Genomic DNA, 26,707 nt, shown 5'->3' on the forward strand with positions numbered 1-26,707 from the left:
GAGCTTCAGCCGTGGCTTTGCAGCTGCATACATCATCAAACCACATGCAGACACACCCCAGTTGTGCCAGGCATTCCCTCGCCTCTGCTTGAAACCGCAACACCCTCTGAGGTAGCTCATGACGAATGCAGATGTCTCATTCACTGAAAATAAACAACAGTGGTCCTGAAATGTGTGCGTCTTAACCAAATTAACCCTGCAAACACATCGTATCCTCGAAGGCTTGTAATCAACACAGTTGGGTTTGGAGTCGTCCCCTCCAGCACATCAATAGACAAGGGCTGCTCTTCATGGTAAGTGATGGAGATCACTCATCAAAACACTTGCAGGCAAGATGAATTATCGCTGCTTCTTTTGTGTCTGTTTCTGTGTTTATGCTAGTCCTTCGAACGGGCCTGTGGCTGCATCCCATTAAAACCAGGAAGCTGGTTTGGGAGCAAAGACAGGCATGTGAATGATTCAAATCAGTTGTGGCCGTCCACCGAAAGCTTCTTTGTACCTGCATCCAACTTAAGTCGGAATACAAATCAGATCAGCTAGAAAAATTCAGACTTTGCTTTTTCAGGGAATGCCCCTCTTCTGAAGGAATGTGTGCTAACATTTCCTTTCCACTCACTGATCTCCCACACACATGCAGCTGCCCCTCAGACGGTCACGCCAGAGGAGCAGCGGCAAGGACTCGAAAAAAGGGAAAAGGAACACAGAAGCTAATGGCGGCTCTCCCAGCTGCATGGGGTCTAACACATAAGAACACGATGAAAGAGGACGGGCAAGAGAGGAGGTGTCCAGAGATTCTGCTGGAAAAAAGGTGTGGATTGATAGTGAGAAGGGGAATAAGAAGTCAGAAGTGGAAGTATAATAAAAAAGGACAAGAGGAATTAATTCTGTTTGAGGAGAAAATGATAAAAGATTACAGAGGAGGAGAGTTGTAGCAGGAGGAAACAAGTGTCTCAGAAGGTGGAGTGGCAATGGAGTACTTTAAATAGCCTCTAACAGATTTATTGTCTGAGATGCTTTGGAGGACCATCCATCAAGAGACGAGGTACATGAAAACAAAATCAGAGCTAGCCTAAAGCCCAGAATCAGAAAGGATGTCCACAATCCCAAATGATTTAGGAAGTAGATATTTTCCTTTAGGTGAACTTTGTGTGACCTGTTCTTTAAAATGGTGGATAAAACCACAGATAGAATAACTCAGTACATATAAGTTATCTTGTCATATATGACTGAGAGGAGATTAAGATGTCACTCGTAATGCCTGACAGCTGTTCATGTACATTTGACTCATGCAGTCTCCCTAGTCTAACCCTTACTACTGCCTGCTGCCAGTTCTCACCTCCCTGTTTAAGAAGACTTTCAAAGATCAGTGACATGCATCCAAACTACAAATCTATAAATCTATATCATTTTAAGCCTCAGACATGTTACACAGAACCAGATGTTACTGGCAATTACACTGGAAGGATCTTCGGCCTGGCTTGATCCAAAAGGTTGGATTACATTCTTAAAACCATCGTCCCTTTTAAAAGGTCAAACTCCGTGCTGTGTAATCTATGGAATCAGAGAGAGGCTGCAGACAGATTGATAAAAAGTATTTAAAGGGGAAAGCATGCTTTATGGAGTGGCTTTTGTGGACCATTGATTCATAATTAGTGTTTTGTAACAGATTACAGAAAGACAGACCTCAGTTTGGAGAATAAGGGAGAAATTCTTATGAGGGAGCTAAACTAAGAGATTAGTCAAAGTATAACACGACATGACAGAAATTACATTGCACTACTATAAACTACTCTTAACTGCAGAATACTATATTACATTATACAGCATTATATTCCACTTGTCTATTCAACACCATTCGATGCATAAGCACCACAGACTATACTGTAATAAACTACATATATACTGTAATAAGCTACAGCACACTAAATTACACGGCACTCTAGTGTCGTTTACATGAAACTATATTTCACTACTTTATAAAATACTTTTCTGCTACTTTCATATTGTGGCATGCAATGCATTACAGAAAACTGTTCCACAACATGCAACTTTGTGCTATACTCCACTACACTGCACTGCATTGTACTTCAATATATTAAAATATGCTATGTTAAAATTTATTACACAATAATAAATTGTACTGAATTACAGTGCACTACTCCAAACTATGTTTAACAAAATAATACAATACTACATTATAGCCTGTACCACATACAATGCATTACAACAGAATACAGCATAACAAACTACACTAAGCTCTACTGCATCATACTGCTTTATACCACCATATTTTATATTTTGCTATACCAAACTCAACTTATACTATGCTAATCTATTCTATGATATGCTACACTATGCAATCCTAAACTACTGTTCAGTTTTCCACACTACTAAACTACTAAACATTATTTTGATATCCCATAACACATCATACCATACTATACTATGCCACATTACACTGTGCTACACTATACTGCACAATACTATACTATGCCATACCATACCGCACCATACCATAATATACTTTACCATGCTATACTTTACTATACTATACTATACTATACTATACTATACTATACTATACTATACTATACTATACTATACTATACTATACTATGCTATACTATACTATACTACGCTGTACTATACTATGCTACACTATACTATACTATACAGTATTGCACTATACTATACTATGTCATACTACACAATGCTATACTATACTATACTATACTATACTGTACCATGCTGCACTATGCTATGTTATGCCATGCTATACTATGCTATACTATACCATACTATGCTACACTGCACTACACTGCGACATACCATGCTATACTATACTATACCACACTACACTACACTATACTATACTATACTACACTATACCATACTATACTATACTATACTATACTATACTATACTATACTATACTATACTATACTATACTACAATATACTATGCTGTATTATACTATACTATGCTATACTATACTATACCGTACTATACTATATTACGCTATGCTATACTATACTACACGCTGCTATGCTATACAATACTGCGCTATATTATACTGTACTATACTATACTATACTATGCTATACTACAATATACTACACCATACTATACTACACTGTGCTATATCATACTATAATACACTGTACTGTACTATACTACACTATACAATGCTATATTATACTATGCTGTACTATGCTATACTATACTAAACTATACTATACTATAATATACTATACTATGCTGTACTGGTCTATACTATGCTATACCATGCTGCACCATTCTATGCTAAGCTATGCCATGCCATACTATGCTACACTGCACTATACTATGCCATACAATGCCACACTATACTATACTATATTATGCTACGATATACTACACTATACTATACTACACTGTACTATACTATATTATGCTATGCTATACTATGTTATACAATACAATGCTATGCTATACTATGCTGTGCCATACTATGCTATACCAAGCTGCACTATGCTATGCTATACTATGCTATGCCATGCCATACTCTGCTATACTATACCATACTATGCTACACTCCACTGTACTATGCCATGCCTTGCCTTGCCACACTATACTACACTAGACTATGCTACGCTATACTATACCATGCTATTCCATGCTATACTATACTATACTATGATATATTATACTATGCTGTGCTATGCCATACTATACTATACTATACTATACTATACTATACTATACTATTCTATACTATACTATACTATACTATACCATACCATACTATACTATACTATGCTTATACTTATGCTATGCTGTACTATACTATGCCATACTATACTACACTATACTGCGCTGTGCTATGCTGTGCCGTACTGTGCTATGCTGTGCTATACTATGTTATGCCATACTATACTGTACTGTACAATACTATACTATACTAAACTACCAAACTACTCTTGAGTTTTCCACACTACTAAACATTACTTTAATATCCCATAACACATTATACCATACTATACTATGCCACACTACACTGCTACACTGTGCTATACTATACTGCACAATACTATACTATGCCACACCATACCATAATATACTTTACCATGCTATACTACCTTGCTAATGCATTATACTACGTTATACTATATTATGCTACGCTATGCCACACTATGCTTTTCCATACTATACACTACTATACTATACCATTCTATACTATGCTGTGCTACACTATATTATGATGTGCTACACTACAAAGGGCTTCACTATATCAGGAAATCATGCAATGAGGATTTTAAAGTTAAACATTGCATTGAAGATATAAGTTGCTATGATCAACATTTTTCTCACCTCTTTCTTACTCATGTTTTTCAGGTGCTTTCTGTATCTCAGTTTGCATCTGAGCCACGTGCTGGCATTTACTGCAGGCAGACTCCATCCAGAAGGCTGGAAATATTATTGGTATGAAAGCACGAATATCTGATAGTTTGAATATTAAAACGAACAAATATTGCAGACCAAACAGCTCTTCAATACATCACTGATGTTGCACAAACGTTGCCATGATGTGGGATCCTAATAATCCACTCTACTCTACCCAACTCAATACTGACACTATTTTAGCTATGTTTACCTCAGTTAACGTTAAATCATCTGCAAGACCCATCTCTGTTAGTATTTCTCCCGCTGCGTGTATCGCCACCTAACTCATTCATCCAGGACCTCCTGCCTGCTTCTCATTGAAAATGAAATGAATATGAGTTGGTGATGCTTTCCATGTGAAAAGCTCATCATGTTTTCAGGCGAGCTCATGTGTGATAAACAGGAGGCATGCTTCCTTTGGTGCAGACTGATGTTTTGATGTGCAAAGTTGACCTGCTGTGCTTACTGTGCAGCTATGTGTGCAACTTTCACTCTCAATAATAAAAATGTCAAAATTACTAAGACGTGCCTGAACACATATTACTTAGCTATTAATTACTGACAGGCTAAAATATGAATGTTTTTGCTTCAGTTTGTGAGTGAAGTTACCTTCACATACAAAGATCTAAAATTTAAAGTTACTGGCTTCAAAGGCTTTTTGTTTGATGTTTCTTGAGAGGACATGATTTTCTGTAATTGGAGTTCTTTGAAAGTATGTAAGAGCTGAATCAATGCGTCTTGTGGGTTTAAGAGAAACCTGGTGTTTTCTCTAACTTTAAAGACCTCTCTGCCCAATGTGCATGGCAGGAATACGGTCAAGAAAGGAAAAGAATTGGGGAGAACAGAGTGGGCCCCACTGGCCCCTCACCATTCATCTGTTGAATATGAAAATATATTATACCATAATGTGTTCAGTATGCAAGCTTGAAGGAAACCATATGAAAAAGTTCCAGACAAAGAGTCTTCTGTGTTCCAGCTGACCCCCCCCACCCCTATCTTTCGTCTGCTTCAAGTGAGGGAGAGAGAGCGCAACATACACAGAGCGAGAGAGAGCAGAGAGGTAAAAGGGGGAGGTGTGTGCAGTCATAGGAGCTGAAAAGAGAAGCACACACCCCTCGCTGCCTCACACTGCCAGACCCACTGGAGTACAGGTGAGCAGCATGACCAGAGAGCTCTGAATCCAGGAATTTTATCTGTCGCTGTGAAACCGTGACTGCTGCAGACTAAAGTCACCTGCTGCCTAGCTTATTTATCTGAACGGGGTAAGATGCAATCTTTGCTTGGAGAGGCAAGGGGAGGGGAGGGTATGATTAAGGGGAATGCAATGAACTGGGGAGGAAGAGAAGGGAAACTTTGAAAGTCTTTGTCTGAGTAGATGACAAACATCTGTGGTTGCTGCTTTGCACCGTGTGCAGGCAGCAGGCTTGCAGGGGGTGTTGAATGGCTACATTAGCACTAATATTCAAAGCTACTGTCCTGACTGTGTAGACCCTGCTGTGCAGCTAAGTTATAGACTGGAGCTGAACTGTTTAACTTTAGTGGGTGTATCCAATTAAAGACCTGGCTGGAGACTGCATTTACTTGTTCATATCTGTAATTGTTTCCTGTTAACGCTGCAGGTGAGGGTTATTAGATGCTTTACAGGGGAGCAACGGGGGGTCTAGTTCTGCTATATGCAGTACATATCTATGAACCTATAAAACGTATTTTGTATATTTTGTTTTAAGTCACTTTCAAATAATAGAAACCTGCTCTGACAAACATAGTAATAGAAAAAAGCACTGTAATAGGTTCCTGTAGCACTGGTAACATATGCAGTAAGTTCATTTAAAATGTGGAAGTGTTTGACCCCCATAACGACTTACAGGTTTCAGAAGTTGACTCAAATTGTTTTAGAAAGCTCCTCCTTCCTGGCACAGATTTATGCACACCTCCTTTAAGCACTTATGTTTTGTCCTTTGAACTTCTCCATCTGTGATTATGGGAGCAGGTTGACCTGGCGCACGAAGTTGAGACGGCTCTACAAGCTCTTTCAAGGCGTGATTTATCATGGCACTCTCAATAATACCAAGAACAGTGGAGACAAATACAAAGAGACACTTCAGAAATTCATCAGAGACACTGCTTTGCAATGTTTTTCCTGTGTCACTCAGCAAGCTGCACAAGCTGGGGCCCGTTCGCCATCACAGCCTCCTGAAACTGTGGAATTATGAGCCAGGAATGCCCATTTCAGAGCACTGCCCAAAATCATTTCATAGTGCTTCCAGGGCTCTTGAATGGCTCTTTTGTCTCATCAAGAGAGAGAAGGAGCAAAGGGCCCTGCTAAAACCCTTTAGCATTTACAGCTGAGTGATTTGTGCATGCCAAAGTGTAAAAGATCCAAGCAAAGGGCAAGAAATAACAGACACACAGGAGTTCTGCCCCCAAGGCGTCCGATCATAAAGACATAAAGCCAGGGCTGTGATGAGCAGCCTCAGTGTAACCCCTGTAATTTATACTGTTACACTTTTAGGGTCTTACAGTTGGCTGGGAATGAAAGCTCATCTGACATCCAGACATTTCACATACCTTAACACATGTGCAACCATAGTCTTTGATGATGTACTGATGCCATACCTGAGGGGGGAAAAACATGCAGGGGATGAGTTATGAGGTGACTAACTACAAGTTGTCTACTGATGGGAATCTGTAATAAATGTACAATATGAGGAAAGTAGGGGATAAGTGATTACAGTTTCTGCAGCTGCCAGGACAGTTCCCTTTGTGTGTCATCACATGCTGCAGAGAGCTGTGGATTTGGTGTCATCCAATAATCCATCATGTTTTGATGACAAACAGGAGCTCTGAGATCACAGCTGACGTGGCCCGCAAACTAAACTGCTAACTATATACTTGATTGTGATTATGAGGGTAGTATGGTAGGTAGCAAAGGAAAGCTGGAAATGACTTTCCAGCGTCATTGTGGAAACTTCAACACATTTTATTGGGATTTAAAAGCACGAATAGTCCATTATTTTTAAGTGGACGGAAGAGAAAACATTATCAGCTTTGTTTACAAGTAAAATTCTGAAAAATGTGGTGTGTATTTGTAGGCACACCCCTGTCATTCTGATACTAACAAATAAATTCCAATCCCATATTTAGTAAAGACTCAGTGTTCTGTGAAAACATAAGAGGTTTTGTAGAAAACATCAGGGAACAAACAGCATCTCAAAGGCCAGTGAACACAGCTGACAAAGTAATTTTTAGGATGGTCTAGTCAAAGGCCAGATATAAAAGCAATAGAGAATGTGAGCCAAGACTTGAAAATTTGACAGCCACTGTGTTTTTTTTTAACTTCAAGGTACCTGTAATTGGAAGCAGAGTGCTGATGGGTAAGATTCGACTTCTGCCGATCAGATATGACAATCAAGATGAAAGCTAGAGCGTTAGACGTCAACAGTTAGTCTGGAGTAAATTTAGTCCCCAAAGCTGCAGAGAAATAAGCAGAGACTATTAAAAGCCTTGCAGCAGATGTAGGTTTCAGTGGTCCATATGTCAATGTTTTGTTTCCTTAAATGGAGTCAAGTGTGCATCTCTGCTGCTGTCAGTTTGGAGCGTCCTACATCTGCTTTTCGTCTGACAGTTAAACATTTTCATCCCGTATAAAAGATAGCAATCTCTACATATTCTAGTCATTCTGGTGATGTGGTGAGCGGACAAGACCGCAACATGTGCTCACCTTTCTTCCCTGTGATTACAGTAAACATGAATTCTGGCTCGACAAAAGACGACTTTTACTGAGGAAAAGCGCCATAAACTTGTCACTGAAGAATCATCTGAAAAGCCAACAAATGAGATGCAGAGCGAGCCAAATGCGGTTCGCACATCTGGGAGATTCAAAGAGCTATTGTCAGAGCGTCTAAACAATGCCAGCCTTCATCTCGGCTCACTTGTCAGGATCACGCCAGTCAGAAGCAGTGTGGAGGATTTCAGCTTCCTTGCAGCAGGGAGGTGGGGATGTGTTGTGTTTGGGATGACTGTGAGCAGGCCTTGACTCAGCTGTAGTTTCATTGGGTATCAAAACATTAAGGATGAAACGAAGCTAAGGTGCTCAGACACCTTTGAAAGAGATGAAAGGCAGGATAGTTGCTGTGTCTGCGAGGAAATTCATAATTATGTGCGATGCTGTTTGCACTGGCCTCCGACTCCTCTGTGATATAGAGGTGAGTCACAATCAAAAACAAATGGAGCCCTGATCAGCTCCAAGGAGAGGCAAGTCAGATCAAGGAATTGGAAGTGTAAACTCCGGTTTATCATTACAATCACTGCCGGCGGCTTTTATTAACTTTAGGGGAGGAACATAATGCTGCTGACTTAATAAAATGCTTTATAGAATCATCTCTGTGTAGTCATTTTATCCTGGTTAGAAGTTTTAAAAACTGGTACATATCACATTACATAACCTGAGGCAGAAGTGATGATACATTTACAGATTCACAGCAGGCCTGAATGAATTGTGACTTTCCATCTTTGGAGATATTAAAGAACTAATCACATTTTATAAATGCAGTACTTCTTCTTTTAACCTTTATCCTGCAGAAAGTAGATGGATTAAAAAAAAAACAATTCAACCTTAAGAACAAAAAATAATACTTTTCTTTACCCACCAAAGCAGAATTAAAGTTAACGTGAACCAAGAAAACTTTAACAGAAACATAGTATGCAAAATTCACATCCATTTCAGGCCTCAGCTGCTTCTAAAAGCATCCATGTGCTTAAAAAGACACCTCTCGTTTTATGACAAGAGGTTATTGTTAAATTTGTTGAGTCACTGCGCTGTCACATAGCAACCCCAGCGGCGCTCCAGCATTTGGTGAGCTGGTTTGTCGTTGTCTGCGCAGTACAAAAGCTGCTGGAAAAGTGTTTTGTTGTTGACTTGCCATTCAGAAAGCACTTACTGCATTCTTGTTTGTTGTGCAGGAGGCTCCACTGCTGCTTTTCAAAGATGTACGGTTGAATAATTGCGCATCTGTTTGCAGCCATTTTCCAGTACAAGTGTAATCGTTGAGTTGTGTGGTGTGGCCAGAAGCCGCTTATTTGTATTTAAAGAGACAAGAGGCACTAAACTACAACTAATCCTGAAAGGAACTAAAACCTAAAATACTAAAATATTATAATCAAAAAATTATTTTCTGCAAAACGTTTAATGAACATGTTTGTAGAGCTCAAAGACCTATTCTTATTTGTTAAGAAAGCATAATAGATCACCTTTAATAAAATCCACCACTCTAAATAGCTTTATTCATTTCCTATCAAATCTAACCAGTTTTCTTCTCTCTGCTTAAAAAAATAAATCATTTTCACAGCACCTCTTCCATATTTTACAGCAGTGATAATGCTTTCAGGATGAAGTGCAGTCATTTTTCACACTTTCATTTATAAGCACTTGTAAACATCACATTGTTACACACATTCCTCTGCATTATTGATCTATTACGTAAAATCCAAATAAAATACATTAAAATGTAAGGTTGCAATGTTAAAAAGTTATAGGGATGTGACCACATTTGCAACACTCTGTTTTTTATTTCTTTTGCATTTTACACCTGTCTTTAATGAGCCTGTTTTTCTTTTTTGCAGGGCAGTAAATGAACCTGGATGTTGCCTAAATTAAGCACAGAGATCAACTAGGAATGCTAGTTTCAATAAGCCTAAAGCAGTTTGGATTTATTTTCTGTACGAGTCAAAACCAAAGCTTTTAACCAAAGAGGACATTGCCAATGCAGTTTGGTATTCACCAAAACAAGAAAAACAGAAATACACTTTCCTGCCCCATAAACTGTGTTGGCCTTTAAAGGATGAGAAACAAACACAAAGCAGCTCTTGCTAAATACTTTGGGAGACGGAAAACAAAACAGCCTCTGGAATGACCTTTCCAAAGTGAAATGTTTTTTTTCTCGCATGCACCTTAAACAGGAGGAAGTTCCATATACATAGTTTCCCCTCACGTCACCGTAGACTTATGATCTTCAAGATAAAGAGCAGATCCCTTTCTTGGAAGGGAAAGTAATCTGTGGGCTGCAGACTGAGACACAAACAAAAAAGCATGTTCTGCCGACCAAAATAGAGGAGGAAAGGAAAGAGAAAAATCTGGGAAGGGGGAAAAAACTGGGGAGTTTCATTGCCCTCTGCTCCAGAATTTTCGTTGCTGTTTTTCCAACGGGAATTCTTCCAAAGGACGTTGGAGCTGACCCTCTGGGAGGTCCAATTAGACTGAGATAAACACTTCATGAAGGAACAAAGTAAGAGTAAACTCTTTACGCCAAATTTCAACTGACTGCTTGGGGAAGGAACACGGCTGTTGTAGGAGTCATGCCTGGAAGAAGAAACCTGGAGTGCTGAAGTGCCTCTTGACATTCTCAGTTTTTAGGTGATTAAACACTGTTTGTGAAGAAAGGATACAGGCGTAGGGATCTGATTCTGGATAGTGATGGAGAAAGGCCATACATCTATCAGGAGAGGGGTGAGCTGGAGTCCAGGAGGATTGAGAAAACCTATCGAGTCAAAGCAAGAAATGCAGCCCACTGAGACCGACTACAACGCATCCTGGGAGAAGACGGGATTTAGCAAGCAGCATATAAGCCGCAAAACAAGTAAGTGTTTGTTTTATTTTCCATTTTATGGACTTATTTGGATGCGAAAGAAAAAGTAAAAGCAAAAGCAAAAGCTTTCAACGCAAAAATATAGATAGCTGTGGTGTTCCCAAAGATTTGTCTGATGCTTTACTGTGCTAGTGTGGACTGACCTGAGAATAAATCTTGCTTAATTACACTGGGACTGCCAACTTTTGGAGCGAAAAAAAGAAGTCCAGGCTTGTCAATGCAACCTGACACAGAGAAAAGCTGCATGAAACATCTGCTCCTGGGAAAACAGAATTGGAAAGACAATCATAGGCAACACATCTTAATATTCATCTCAGAATCTAACAATCGTGGGATAAGCATTGTGGGAAAAGTCACTTGGAACTGTACCTTCACATTTGTCTCCTTCTACCTCTTCCAACAAACAAACAACAAAAAAATGTCAAAAGTTGCCACATTCTGACAACACAATCTGTGGAAAACACAGCAACATATCAATAAAAATAACTTCCTGTGGGCAGTGGCAATGTTTTCAGACACACTATTCAGGCTGAGTAATTGGTCATTGTGTATTATAATGGAAATGTCAGAGCCAAAAACTGTCTTATCTAGATGTAAAAGCTGTGTGCCAAAAACACCCTTTCAATCACTCATTACCTAGCAATTAGTTTTCACAGGTCACTGAGAGCAACACAAAGAAGCCGATAAAAACTCATTACTTGTCTGTTTTTAAAGAGTTAATGCATGAAGCTAAAGGTAAAAATAAAGAAAAGGGAAACAGAATTTGTCCCCTGATGTTAGTATTTGATTTATCTAACAAACGCTTCCAAAAATAATTATGACAGACCCAATGTGTCATGTCACAAACTACAATGAATTTTAATTGGGATTTCAGACCAACATAATGTAGTGCATGACTGTGAAGTGGAAGGAAAACAATACAAGTTCTTCCAAAAACATTTGCAATTATGATATGCGTGACATGTAACTGTATTCTCCCCATTACTCTGATACCCTTAGATAAAATCTAGGTGGTTGCCCAGTTATTAAATAGAGTAAACATCTGTCTGATTGACTCACAGTATAAATCAGCTTTCTGTCAAGTTTTGTGAGCAAACATCATGAAGACCAAGGATCACAGTGAACAGGTCGTTGTGGAGAAAATGGTGGTAGGTCATGATAAAAAACCTGTCCTTTTTATTGGACTTCATGTCAGTCATCTGAGAACAGCAAAAGGAAAGTAAAACATTCCCTGGCAATACACCTAAACTATTAAGCTGGACAAAAAAAAAGCCCATCGAAGTTGTCTAGAGTTTCTTGATACCTGTGAATGAGCTGTAAAGAAGGCTAAGAATTGTTTAATAGCCATGGATGCCACAAATCTGGCAAGAATGACAAAAAGAAAGCTACTGTTTAACAAAAATCCTATATTCCACAAGTCATGGACACAACAAAAACATGGAAATAAGGGCAATTTTGAAACCAAAATTGAACTTTTTGCCCAACGTGCAAAACACTATGCATGTCAGGAAAAATCTTCCATGTTTCATTTTAACTTGGAAATTAGATATTTTGTAGTATTTTGCCTTAGTTATGTTCTCATTTTAGTAACCCAGTCTATTGACTGCTACATATCCTCCATATGTCAAGTAATGGTGGTCCAGCATTGATTAACATGTCAAGTAACTATGATTTATGGCCCTCATAAAGATAGAGTTTTATAATTTTAACACAGTACATATGTGATTTTTAGGGTCTGATTTTCTGCTCAGATAGGAGACTAATAACTACAGCGTAATAACATACGCTGCACAGAACAAGAGGTCTTTGTTGAAAGAAAACCTTAAAGTGAATTGTTTAGAATTTGACGCCAGACATGTAGGGAACACAGCATGTATGTCTAAGGAGGAACTCTGGTCAGAAAAAATATCTAGATTCAACTGTGAGCCCAAAAGGGCAAAATGCTATATGGGGAGGAAAACTAACACTATGCATCACTTTGAACAAAGTATACTCATGGTGACCCATAGTGGTGTCAGCATTATACTGTGTGGAGGCTTTTCTTCGTGATGGAAGTCGATGCAGCAATAAATTGAGTCAAATACAGGAGAACCTGTTTGAAGCAACAAACTCAACTTCTTCCAGGACAATGACTAAAAATGCTACAATAGCTACAATGAATAGTTTAGATCAAATATTCAGTTGTTCAACTAGATCAGTCAAAGTAAAAATCTACAATTTAGAATCTGTGGCAAGACTTGAAAACAAATCATCTCAGATATTGCTACTTTGAAAGGAGGAATGAACAAACGCGGCTGATTCTAAGATGTGAAAAGACGATAGAAGCATACACCAAAAGATGGCCACATGTGGTCTGAGCAAGAAAAACAAAACAAACAAACAATTGGTTTCTGTTTCAAAATGTCTCAGAAAGGATGTGACATTTTCTTTCCACTTTACATTTATTGGCTGCGTTGTGTTGGTCTATTGGGCAAAACCCCAGTGAAATGCAGTTTGTATTCAAAAAAATGTAAAACATTTCAAAGGGTACAAATGCTTTTGCATGGCTCCATATGAAAACCACTGAGAGTTTAGGTCTCGGTCAGTCTGGTGGGATACACGGCCCCTCTGTTAATCCCCCGTCTTTCCATACCATTTCACATATCACCCACGGGCTCCTGGGCTGTCATCCCACTCCCCTCCCGGCCATCAACCAGAAGAAAGATAACATCCGACAGGGTAATCTGACCTTTGATACACAAATGTGGGGTTGGCCCCCTCGATTCAAATTCTGCTGCTGTAAGGGGAAGTCTTCTTGTGTGCTCCACCCCTCGCAGGGGCAGGGGGAAATGGAGAAGAGATAGAAAATGTTTAGGGGTGGAGGTGAGGGAGGCATGAGGGGAGGGCAATACGATGCAGGGCTCCTTATATCAAGACAGGAAATTCCAGTCCTGCTTTTGCAGGTTGGAGCTCAGGGCTGCTGCAGTTCAAAGAGGGCAGACACTTGGTCTGAGGGAATGCTCAGTGAACACACATGGCATATCCCGACTGATGTGGAGGGCAGCAGGGGTCAGGTGCTGTAGCTGTGGAGGCTCACTGGTTTAATCCATGTAAACATAAGCTGAGGTATCTCCGGGTTGCACTTCAAAGATTGCAACAAAGGGTCAGAGGCTCCCCAGCCATCACAGGACATTTCAGAGATTAGCTCAATACTTACTATTGACAGGACATTTCTCCAAAGCTGTCAAAACAAAGATAAATCTCTCTGCAAAAAGCTGCTGCTGAAACGTAAACACTCTCCCAACAGAAGTGATGGACTTCACTCTCACAGGTGTCTCTGTTTTATTATTTAGTGAAAAGCATACGTGAATAAGTGCTGCACATTTGGAAAAAAATTAAACCAAAGTGGAGGTAGAGTGACAGAAGGTGTAGCCTCCAGCTACAAGCCCTCCCTCCTTCTCTTCCCTTCCCTGCCCTCTTTCCCTCTGCTTCCCTGCCTGTCTGTGTCCTGCTGGACTGCAGAGAAAAAGAAATCCGATCTTGTGTCTTGCTCCAGAAAAAAAAGAAAAGAAAAGTGAGGTGGGGGTGAGGGGTGTCAAGCCATCAGACGCAGTTATAATTGTAAACTCTTGTGGAAGTACTACATGACAGAGGAGGTCTTAGATTTGACATGAAAAAGGTAAGAGGGGTTAGGCGCTGATGTGGATCAGATGTAGAACAGAACGGCAAACTCTCAGGGAACTTGTGAGGATGTGCCGTGGTTTGAATCCTAACAGAGGAGCAGTTGTGTCGGATTTGTGAGGAAAGGTAACTTGTCAGTGGCTATGTGTTGAATGTGCTACTCTGTCTGCAAACTTTACAGAATGTTTTTCATATCATTGACTGAATTCTGCAGGGGTTCCTGCACATTTGGGTAATTGTGTGACCTATATTGCTTAAACTTACCTTCGTATTTTCTCTTAGTTAATGTTTGTTCATAGACATGTAGAAAAGAGGAATTTAACTGTAAGAAAAATCAGTAGGATTCAGTTGCATCAATTATATTTGGTCCAAATGGGCTTGGCACCTGCACGTTACATGATAACCAATCCGGCTTATATATATATGTGTGTGTGTGTGGGGGGGGGGGGGGGGGGGCTATGTGTGTGTTTTAGTCAGCCTATGACAACAATGTCTATAGTTAGGACTCTTGATCTCAGGTTTTGCTGCTCTGGTGTATATGTAGAGGTATACACTGACCGTTTTAATCTGAATAATTGTTTTAGATTTCTGTCCAGAAATATGCAGCTTCAACTCATGGTGAAAAAAAATAAAACAAGAATACCCATAAAAATTCATATATGAATAAAGCTGAATTAGACATTTATAAAGGCAAACTGGGAGAGTTAAACCAACTAGTGAGAGCAGAAGAAAAGAAAGAAAGTGTATCGCATGATATTTCTTTTTATGTGGACGCAATGTGATAAAGTGTTATTTCATATGCCAGAAAAAGCCACATGTAGAATCTAATCATTATGGCAGATTTACAAGGGATTGATTTACACCTAATTATTGTGGCTGGCGCTAGATTACGTGGCGCTTAGGTCAAATATTGTAGCTGTCGGGATCTATAAGACTTTTTTCTGAGAAAAGTCCTGAAAACAACTTTAAATATTCTCCATCACTGAGATTATTATGACATAGTTGAATGATCCACCAGATGTATCTCCATGACAACCCATTCATTACTGTGCTCACTAAAGAGTTTCTTTTTCCTGGAGTGCAATTTGTTATATAAAAGGCAAAAAAAAAAAAAAAGCCTGGATCAAGTTTTTATTACTTCTTTGATGTAGTTACTATGTTTAAAATAGGAACTCTTGATTGTATAGCATGTTTATAGACAGCAGTCTCAGAAAATAATTTTTGGTAGCTGTAGATTGTAAAAGTGGTCTATTAAGGGTTTGAGCTCCAGTATTGCACAAATTAGCTACAGAGAGAAACCAAAGGCATGCTGGAAGCGCAGGCGGGGAGTTTTCTCAGCCGTGGAGGAATGCTCAGGGAGGGACGACTGCAGATGGCAGAGGAAATGGTTCCACCGCCTAGAAAATAAAGCTTTTAAGCTCAAACAACACAGTTTATGTTTCAACATAGGCAATTTGGATCAATACTGTTGAACTTACAGGGAAAAAGGTTGTCAGACTCTACTTTTGCTGCAGCAGCAAAATGCTGCCCTACATATGTTTTTTTTTTCATAACTTTATTACTCAACAAGTTGTGCCTCTTCATTAACATTTTTGTTTCATATGTGCCTCAGCCTTTGTCTATTAGCTCACTGTCTAGAGCTGCAGACTGCTGAGTCAAATGTCCACAAAGCCCTACTTTTCTCGCCCCATCAGTTAGAATCAAAAGCAAAGCAAACAACAATCTAAACCATGTGGCGTTAAAAGAATTGTGGGTTTTAAAGAGAATATTAAAACCTAGATTCATAAAAAACGTTCCACATGTTGCCTTTTTTTGTTTGAAAATGAAAACCTTTTTAACATTTGTGTTGTTATCCTTGGGGAGTTATTTTTGTATAGCAGTGGCTCTCAACCTTTTTTGTAAAAGTTTCTAAGTACATCCATACTGACTTCTTCTAAATTGTGTATTCGAACATTTTATAGTACTTACGTCATAAATATGCTTTGCTTTTATTATTACTTAGCCTCTCAATGAAAAATATCTCGGGATCATATACTTGTTGATTGGTGATGCCAACTATGGGAGAAAGTTAATGAAGGCAGTTTCAGCTTGCAATTACATCTTTACTCAGAAATTTCGAAGTTTCAACTTTAAAGAACTAACAGAAAGTTCCTGTTTATATGAATTTTCAACTGGAAACTACATATACACTGGTTATACATAAAATTCAGTATGTCTCTCATAAAATTAAAAAATCTAAAACTAAAGAATTAACTGCACACCAGATCTTTGTATATTTTCAAATGTTCACACACACAATAAAACGGCTGCAATAAATATGCATGTACAATATTTGGAAGCAGAAAATGCTTGTGTTATTGGCTTGTATTGCTAAAAATTGTTAGGCTAGTCACAAAGAAGGTCCATAAGAAAATCTTGCTTGTTTTGGATGCAGTAAATGGAACACAGTTAAGTTGGACTTAATGTGCTCCCAAGATCCAAGTTGTAATTTGTTAAACTGAATTCAACATAAATTTGCCACCAGCACTTGTTCCTGGTTTGCTGCTGCCCACTAAAGTTGATATGGGGAGTTCTCAAAAACATCTTCACTGCATTTTTCTATTGAGAAGAAAAAATAGCTTGCATTTTTTGTTATGATTTCTTTAGAGTAAACCTAAAAGACAGCCCATATATTAGTAATGGCACCAGTCCCATCGTTTGAGAACCATGACATACTAATATAGCATTGTAGTGCCAAACCTCTTAAAATTAAAACATAATAATGGATCCACAAGGAAATGTAAACAAAAAAATTTAATCAGAACTAATTATGTGTTTATCTTGTAATTAAAAAACACACAATGTGCACTAGTTTTGAGTCTTTTCATTTGCCAAGTGCAGCTAAGTTTAGTGGTGTTTTATCATGAATGGGGGCTAAACGTCTATGTCATTTTTCCTGTTTTCTGTGTCTCATTAGATCTGAGCAGGAGCGCCAGTTTATCGGAGAAAGAGCTGAAGGAGGCACGGCTGAAGAGTCACATCATTGCTGCTCAGCTCACCATCCCCTCCAACTCCGGCTCCAGCTCCAGGGGTGTGCAGCTCTTTAATCGGCGCAAGCAGAGAGTGAACGCCTTCACACTCGAAAGCTGCGGACAAGGGTCAGAGGTGGACAAAACTGAGAATGTGAAAAGTGATTCCTTGTCCAACAAGCAAACCTGGGCAGAGAGAAGCTGTGAGGATAAGGACACAGACCTGAACTTAAATAATAATAAGTTACACTTTTTGCCACCTGCAAGCAACCCTTCAACTGGTGGCATAATGGATGAAGAAAATAAGAATTTTATCAAAGATGAAGACACGGAGAACTATGATATCCAGGAAAGACATTTCCTCCCAGTCAAAGAAGAGCCGGAAGAAGAGGACGACATAAAGGATAAAATTCATGAGGTTCTAGAGGACGATGCTAGACACCAAACTCCTCTGGGAAGTAATGACTCTCATCCAGCTGTGATGGCACATGTTGAAAGGAAGACAGAAACAAATGAGGGCCACCCAGCAGTTGTTCCCTCTGAAAAGCTCCTTAATGGCTGTCACAGCACCTCTGGTTCAGAGAGGATTTCCTTAGTCTCACCCTCCAAGCAGACGCCAGCCTTCCTCAACAGAACGGCTCGACCTTTCTTCTCACCACCAACTGTCCTCTCTCCAGATTCAGTCAGTCCTGCTACAGACATCCCACCTCCCCCGTCTTATGCCACTCCTCCTCTCCCTTCTTCCACTCAACCTGTCACATTCTCTCCTCCACCTCCACCACCATCATACCCAACACCTCCTCTGCCGGCCTTCACAAACCAACCTCCACAGACGTTCTACTCTGGTCCACTTCCAATGTCTCCTCCCATGTCATCTCCATGCCTTTCGCCATCCAACTTTCCTGTTTCCCAGCACCCACCTGCACCCCACTGTGGCCCTCTGACAGCTCCAAAGCCTTCCATCTTTGTTCCACAGTCCACTGGAGAAAGGAAGCTGATAACACCAATCAAAACAGGAATACTAGAAGAAGGCGCAGCCAGGAGGGCAAACAAGAAGTCAATGTTTACATTTAAAGAGAAGCCAGTGGTTGCTCCAAACCCTGAGCTGCTCTCTCTGGTGCAAGGAGCGGATGAAAGAAAGAAACATGGACATAGATCTGTCCCTGAACCAGCACCTGAAGAGGAGTTACTGGCTTTGGGAGCAGAAGCTTCCAACTTCCTTGCGAAAGCAGAGGAAAAGACAACGGGAGCAAGAGCCCCAGAGTGGGCATCCTGTCTCAAAAGCTCAAAGACCAGACCAAGGCTAGACCATCGTCCAGAGCAGAGCCTCACAAATGTGTCAGGCAAGGGGGCTGAATTGTTTGCCAAGCGTCAATCAAGGATGGAGAAATATGTTGTTGAGAATCAGAATCCAGGACAAATTAGGTCTCCCTCCCCCACAATGTCGTTACCACCATCCTGGGTTTACCCATCGAACATGCCAGGAAGGGTCAAAGCCATTGCCAAGAACTCCGAAGTGAGCGCACAGATTTCGCAAAATCTAAAGGCCCAGCAAGCCGTCAAGCAAAAACCAAAACCAAAAGTTGCAGTACCAGAGCCAGTTCCAGAACCACCAACCACTTTAGAAAATGGTTGCTCCAAGATAGAGATGGACCTTGCAAGACACCGTCCCTATCAGCTCAACTCTTCCCTCTTTGTCTTCAACCCAGTCAAGGACCCAATAAGCACATTACCCAGAGGAGCACCACAAGCCAAGAACCTACTCAGCAGCCAAAGTTTTTCTAGACACACTTCTCTACCTAACACTTCACCATCTTATTATGGTAGTATGTCACCTCAGTTGCCTCTCACCTCCCCAAGAGGATCAGAATACCCAGCAAATCCAGCTTCCCCACATGCGAGGATCACTTCTTTGATGTCTCCTTTTTCTCCAGAACGAGTTTCCTCCCCTCGGTCTGGAGTTCAGGCACCAAAGCCAACGTTTTCTGCCAAGAAGGCAGGAATTACACCACAGGTGTGGAGACCGACCATGTATCATTTTTAGATAAGACTGAATATTTCATAGATAAGGATCATATGGCTGCAATATGGAAGATAATTTAAGTGAAGCTAAAATTAACTGCACTTTGTTTAAACCTCTGACTGTCTGTGTGCCTTTTCATAATACCAGCTTTTGTAGCTGCATGAAAGAATTATTGTGATATTTAAATTTACCATGAAACAATACCACAGTACCGCAAATTTAAGTTAGGGATGAAATGTCCTGCAAATGATACAATTATCTAAGTCAATGCACCCTAACTCATCTGTGAAGACAGAGTATAATTGATTTTTTTCTGAGAAACAAAATCCATTCAGCAGTGATTAAGTTCAGAAAATTTTAACTGTGCTGTTATGTAATCAATGAAAGTTTATATTCTGAAAGCAGCTCTGCACTTAAGCTCTCTAAACGTCAATTTAAAGAACATTTTGAAACATGAAAACAATCTCAAATGCTCTCCACTGGGTACCATCAGGATTCTGCCTTACAAAGGCGTCTAACAGATGGCCTAGCATCTGGTTTGTGATCTATGATTTGTAACTCAACGCTTTTCAGAGCCATGAAAGTTGTAGCAAGAGAAATCTTTTAATGCCTTTATGTCTTCAAGCAATTTACCCAGCTTTCTAGCTTCATTTATCTAAACACATGTTACATACATTTGGACTCTGTGCTACTTTATATCTGCATCAATTTCCGTATCTTGACTCTGTTCCAACTTAAAGCAGTAATTCTGTCTTCATTCTGCGGTGTTTCTGTCTACTTCTTTGCAAACACGTTGATTTACTGTTTTTTCCCACTATTTCTGCTCACTGTCTCTTATAACTGATTGTGTTCTGTGCAAAAGTGAGATGTTTCTTTTCTGATTAAATCTTCATGCTAACACTTTACAATGACTTCCTTCTGTTTTTTTCTTCCTCTCATTTCCTGATTCTACCAGCATCTCTTAACTATTTAATGTCTCTGCTCTTTCATTTTTTGCTATAGCTGGGAACATCTAAGCTACCAGAAAACTTTTTGTCTCTTTCAAATACAGGGATAACTTAACAGAGAAAGATCTGTGCTCAGTTTCATCAATGTTTGATCGTAACAGTTTTTAAACTCTTAAAGAATTAAAACATAAACATCTCAAACATCTTAAGTTTATGTCTTACTGCAAAGCTCCAAACATTTGGAGTATAACCATGACATTACATGAAAATAACTTTTAGGATAAAGATACTTGCACTTTGAATTACAACACAACACCCTTCTGACATATCAACATCCTGAATATAGATAACTAGTTCTTAATTGGCAGGACATACGATGAACTGCAACCTTTGCTTCAGTTGAGTAACTTCATATCCATGCAAAGGGTAACTACCCCAAGAGGACCAAATGACAGTAACCTGAGAGAGACACTAAACACCAGACCTACTTGTGCTAATGGCTAGGCTTACTGAAGAAACACTTGTACAGGGAGGGAATGTTAAAAGGTGGTGTGTATGAAACTGAAGCTCCAAATGAAAACCTAAATTTAAACACTTTTCTGATTATTTAACCTTTGTGTTGTGTCACCATGGTCAGTGAAAGAACATCCTATAATAATCAGATCTGACAAGTAGAAAAAACAAAAAACATTGCAATTCCCATAAAAAGAGGATTTGCTAGTGTTAAGTCTGGAATGCAAAAGATTTTGCTTTATGGATGTTTTTGTCTTTTACATGTACTAAAGCAGAACCATATGCTATGTTCCAACAGGAATCAGAGGAGTCATCCCCTGTTGAAATTACTGGTGAAACATCCAGGGCAACCAGTACACCTAGCCTAACCAGACGTTTCAGCAGCCCAGCAAACCAAGCAACTAGAAAATGGATCTCCAGCTCTCAAACAAGCCAGTCACCAACCACCACCAGTGGATCTATCTGTTCTGTCAAGTCTCCTGTCAATTTGTCCAGTAATGCAAGATCCCAATCTTTTATGTCGAGTCAGAATAGCCAATTTTCCTCTGTTAATTCCACTTCTGCATCCAGGCCCTCCCAAGCAGCTACAGTCACTTCTCCATGCTCTCCACCTTGGGGTTCCAGATGTCAGTCCCCAGCTGTCAGTCAGTCCTCCACTACTACCTCCATTCCTTTTTCCAAACCCTCTGAAAACGCTAAAACCCATTATCCTATTTCTCCTCCTTGGGGTTCAAGATGTCAGTCCCCATCTGTGAGCAATAATAACAAGACCTCCTCTGCTTCGGCTTTCTCCATGTCCAGACCCTCCATCACATCTGTCGCCACATCTACAATCTCCCCTCCCTGGGGATCAAGGTGCCAATCCCCAGCAGTGAGTCAGAATACCCAATCTTCCACCTTTTCCCCTGGTCCTACATGCAGACCTTCTCAAACTCCTCCTTGGGGATCAAGATGCCAGTCACCTTCCGTAAGCCAGAATAATCAATCCTCCGCTGTCTCTGTTTCCCCATCCAGACCTCTGCAAATATTTACAGCCACATCTCCTGTTTGCCCTCCATGGAGCCCCCGCTCCCAATCACCTGCACTGTTTCAAAGCAGCTCATCCTTTCAATCCACTAATCCCCTGCACACAACAGCCACTGCCTCCTCTCCACGACAACAAAAAGACAATCGCTGCACGTCCCAGATTGTTAACAACCTAGACTCAAAAGCAAATCACCGTCTCCTTGCAAAGAATATTATAAATGCAGCCAAACGTAAAAACAGCCCCTCCCCTGGAGCACTGAGCAGTCACGGCCTCCCCATTTCACCTGTGGGAAACTTTCAAAACGACTGGCAAAAACCACCAATTAGCCCCTTCCAGCAGAGGTCCTTGGGTGCACAGTCTCCCACCTTCACCAGCCCTCCTGTCACCCCAACTCAGAGAATCTGCTCACCTGTAAGGCTCTACAACACCCGTTCTCTGACCGACTCAGATGCCTCTGTTGAGTCCGAGGACTCTGGGCTCAGGTCGCCTGGCCTACACTCCTACAACACCTGCCCCCGTGGCTGGGGCGGCAGCCTGCGGGTCAAAAGAAGTACTGTCTCCACTGACCTGTGAGATTGTTAAACTACTGGATGTTCAATTAAAACAGAATTTCAGCATTCATAGGCCCTTGTTTGGCCTTGGAAGATAATTTGAGTTTTGGACTGAGTTGCTTAAATTTCAGTGAAGCTAATTGTTGGACCTAAATCATAGTAAATGTTATATTAAAATAGTTTTAGGTTTCTACGGGGCTCACATTCCTTGTATGCACTGACAAGAACAAGTTTTTTATGAAACACAGTTGCTGTGGCTTGTACGCTTCTGACATACCAAAAACTGCTCAAAAAATAATCAAAGGTTATAGCCTCTATTATACTTTTAAAACAAACACACCTTCACAGTCATTACAACATTAATTATACCAACTGGTCTGATAAAAGTCATAACAAGAGACTTCAGGCATAAAACAGGCACATCAAATTAGTAATAACATTTAGCTTAATGGGCATTTTGCTGCTTTAGTTAAAGCATTATTGATGTTTTGTAATAGTACACTGCATGCAATGATCACATTTTACAGTTGCATTTGATTTCTTCTGCACTGGGTGTTATCTTCAGGTCCCTTCATCATTTTCATTTTTTTTTACCATGTTTCAATCACAAACCCTAATGTGTTTTAGTGTAATTTTATAACTTTAAATGATTCATGGTGGTTTTCAAATTGAAACAAAAACTAAAAAAAAAACTAAAAAACATGCATTTATATTTAAGACCCCATGTGATTTTCTAGAATCACATTTTACTGCAACTATATTTGCATGACTTTTGGAGAATGTTGTTTCTGTCTGGAGTCGATAAACGTTGCTTCTTCTTTGCATAAAGGCTCAAGCTCAGTTAAGTTGGATTTAGGATTTCTGTGGATTTCTGTGGGCAGCAAATTTTCAGTCACATTTTCTCAGTTGGCTATGGATCTGGACTTTGACTGGACTATGAACATCTTTAGGTCTAAAGTTTAGAGCTACAATAGCTCTAAACTTTGTAGCTATTGTACCAGAGTCACAACCTTGTAACTCTGGTTGTGTTTATTGATGTCCTGCTGGCAGGTGAATTTCCCTATTCTGAAGTCTTTTGTTGCCTTTAAATGGTTTTCTTCTCATATGGCCCATATTAAGCTTTATGCAACTTTGTAGGAACTCAGACAAGATATCATTTTTGCTTAGGAAAATCATCCCCACAGGATAATGTTGCCAGCACTACGTTTCACCATGGTGAGTATTTGCTTAGGTTAATGTGCAGGATTAATCTTCTGGAACACATAGGACCTTCCATGAAGGCATAACAATTTAATTGTCTTTACACGTTAATGTTTGTGGTTGTAGTGTGACAAAAGGTGAGATCTACAAAGGCCAATGACTTGTTTAACAAGTTACTTTGAGTTTCTAAAACTTTCTTTCATGATGTCCACATTGTCATTCTTGGTTAATTGACTAAACTACATTCTAACTTTACATGAAATCCAATGGACAATTTATACAGCACGATAACCAGCTGACATGTATATAAGTTCTATTAAATACTGAAATAAGTGAATGTATGCTTCATAGAAAGAAGTACAGAAGAGTGGAGTGTATTGAAAAGAAAAGACGTGGAAGTAAAGTCTAATCGAGTATGGTGAAATGCTTTAAAAACTTTCTCAGAATATTTTCTTCATGTTTCCTTTGCTATCACCAATACTTATTGCTCTTTAGTCCATATTAGTAGGATCTTTGATGTGGAACAGATTAAAATATTTGAGTCTGTTTGAAAAAGGTTTAGAGGTTAAAGTGTATGTCAGACAAGTGGAGAAGGAGAAACATGATTAAAATCTATGGTGAAAAGGACAGAAGCATGTTTGAAACTGAGTTATGGTGAAAGCGAGATCGGAAGAATGAATTATATTTCAGCTGTATATGATAGTCTCATGTACATTTTTAGTAACTTGTAAAGTTTCTTTTTATACTTGAATGCACTTGTGATCATTTCATTGTACAGGCAAAATTGTCATTAAAAGCTTGAGTTGCTAAAACAAAAGGCAAATAAATGTCTTACTATAAAACTTCAACCAGTCCTGGACAATGCTGCATGTTAGGATGAAGCTGGCAATTAGTTGCGAATGTAAGTGCTCCTAGAGTTATGCTTCTGCTTCAGGAAGTGTAACCCTTTCCACCTTGCCTGGTCCTGCAACAGAACAACAGATTACTTTTTCGTTCGCTGACTCACAGGCTGAAAGGATCAGCACATTGCTAAATATTTACTCTGTGTATCTTTTGAGTGACAGGAACTTCTGCTCCTTGGTGTCCTTGCTCCTTCAGCAGGATTGAGCCTATCACTGTCATGGATAGATTTCAGCCGAGGTCACCTCTGGGCAGCCTGCACACATCCTCGAACAGATACCAAGAAAACACATCATGACCTGTTTAAGTTTGCTTATAGGTTTTATGGATACCTGACTGTGTCACTGCATTTCCTGAATTCAACTCGTTTTTATATCATAACACAATTAATAAACTGATGCACAATAAAACATCTGTTGAAAATGTGCAATTTGTTTCACTTTCTTTAAATGCATTGACAAATGACTTTGCACACCATGAGGCACAGCACAGCAGTAGTACCTGAGAACTAGTACTACCCTCATAAGAAATAAGAGAGTAAGTCGGAGTTTAAAGATGTGTGTAATCATTGGGGTGAGAACATTACGTTCTTAGCAGCAATAGCTTCTTAGTCAGATTTTTTAATATTATGTTATAGAGGAAAGATAACAGCAGTGAACTTTACCTAACATATAATGTCTATCAATAAATGGAATAAAAGCTAAAGAAGCTTTGCAACTATGCAGTTAAAAAGAAAATACTACATTAAACATATGATTATCTTAAAAGGTTACCAAAATATGATGTCTCTTCTTTGTACAAGCGTAGCTCAAGCTTGTACAATATTGAGCTTGCAAGTAGAGTTATTTGGACTGATGCCAAATTGGAGATTTGCTTCCACAACACAGCATCATATTCTGAGAAAACCCAGAACTGTATGGAAATACTTCCTGGTATGTGTCAGGCACAGTAATGGACTTTAATAATTTGAGTTTATCTTCAAGTATCAGGATCATGGCATCTTGCAGGCACAGAGTTAACTAACTACTCTGTTTAATAAATAACCATAAGATTAAAATTAAGAATAATTATTAATACAGAATAGACAATAGTACAAAGGTGTTGTAGTCCTTTCAGTCAGTCCACACCTCAAACTGACTGAAATGATTTGCCTGCAAACATCATAAAATGTATTAGAGAATTTGTAAGTCACGGGTTGCCCTGCAGGCAGTGGAATTGTTATTTTCCAACCATTTATGATTAGTTTTAATTACAAATCACGCTTTAATGGATAAAATATTTAAAGTTCATTTGAAGTTGGTTTTACATATACAGAAGATTGTAGAGTTTATTTCACTTTTCTTATTTTGATATACAAAACTATTAAAACCATATTGAAAAGAACTCAAAGAGTGTATTATTATTATTTTTTATAACTGTGTATATATTTATATAACGACTCAAGACCAAGGTCAGACTCCAGCTCCCATGTGGATTGTCATCAAAAGCAGGGAATAGCCTAGCATAAATGATAACAGTGTTATGAAATAATGATGTAATATGTTTGTACTGATAGAACATTTTACAAATACTGCAGTGTCTATGATTTGAAAATCCCTTTTTATTTTATTTCCACATAAATCTGATAACTGAAATAAACCACATGCACTTTTTTCACTAAATAAAGTCAAAAATCAATAATGGCCCCCCTCATGAAACTATAAAGACACATTTCTTTGACTTTATAGCTTTGAGCTGAGTTCACTGTCAGTTCGCCACGTTTGGAGCAAACGATTTGGGGAGTGGCATGTCCCCAACACCAGAATCCAGAGG

At 39.3% G+C, this 26,707-nt stretch overlaps 1 protein-coding gene across 5 annotated transcripts; it reads left to right on the forward strand.

The window, feature by feature from the left end:
- The first annotated feature begins 790 nt into the window (after nucleotides 1-790).
- On the forward strand, nucleotides 791-25,320 carry synpo (synaptopodin). Of its 5 annotated transcripts, none has more exons than XM_023328585.1 (4): nucleotides 791-808; nucleotides 10,045-11,057; nucleotides 17,683-19,748; nucleotides 21,516-25,320. In XM_023328585.1, exons 2-4 carry the CDS (start codon nucleotides 10,895-10,897, stop codon nucleotides 22,815-22,817), a joined length of 3,531 nt encoding a protein of 1,176 aa, XP_023184353.1. In that variant the 5' UTR covers nucleotides 791-808; nucleotides 10,045-10,894; the 3' UTR covers nucleotides 22,818-25,320. The 5 variants fall into 5 exon arrangements, with proteins under 5 accessions (XP_023184353.1, XP_023184352.1, XP_023184351.1 ...); XM_023328584.1 differs by lacking the exon at nucleotides 791-808 and adding an exon at nucleotides 5,494-5,573; XM_023328583.1 differs by lacking the exon at nucleotides 791-808 and adding an exon at nucleotides 5,536-5,684.
- Nucleotides 25,321-26,707: the final 1,387 nt, after the last annotated feature.

Source organism: Xiphophorus maculatus, chromosome 23 (genome assembly GCF_002775205.1).
Source record: "Xiphophorus maculatus strain JP 163 A chromosome 23, X_maculatus-5.0-male, whole genome shotgun sequence".
In the NCBI taxonomy this organism is placed as follows: Eukaryota; Metazoa; Chordata; class Actinopteri; order Cyprinodontiformes; family Poeciliidae; genus Xiphophorus; species Xiphophorus maculatus.

Coding starts and splice junctions, on each gene's coding strand:
- synpo (XM_023328582.1), top strand. CDS start 13,619: ATGAAAACCACTGAGAGTTTAGGTCTCGGTCAGTCTGGTGGGATACAC. Junction 13,785..17,682: donor GAAAGATAACATCCGACAGG/GTAATCTGACCT, acceptor GTGTCTCATTAG/ATCTGAGCAGGAGCGCCAGT. Junction 19,749..21,515: donor AGGCAGGAATTACACCACAG/GTGTGGAGACCG, acceptor ATGTTCCAACAG/GAATCAGAGGAGTCATCCCC.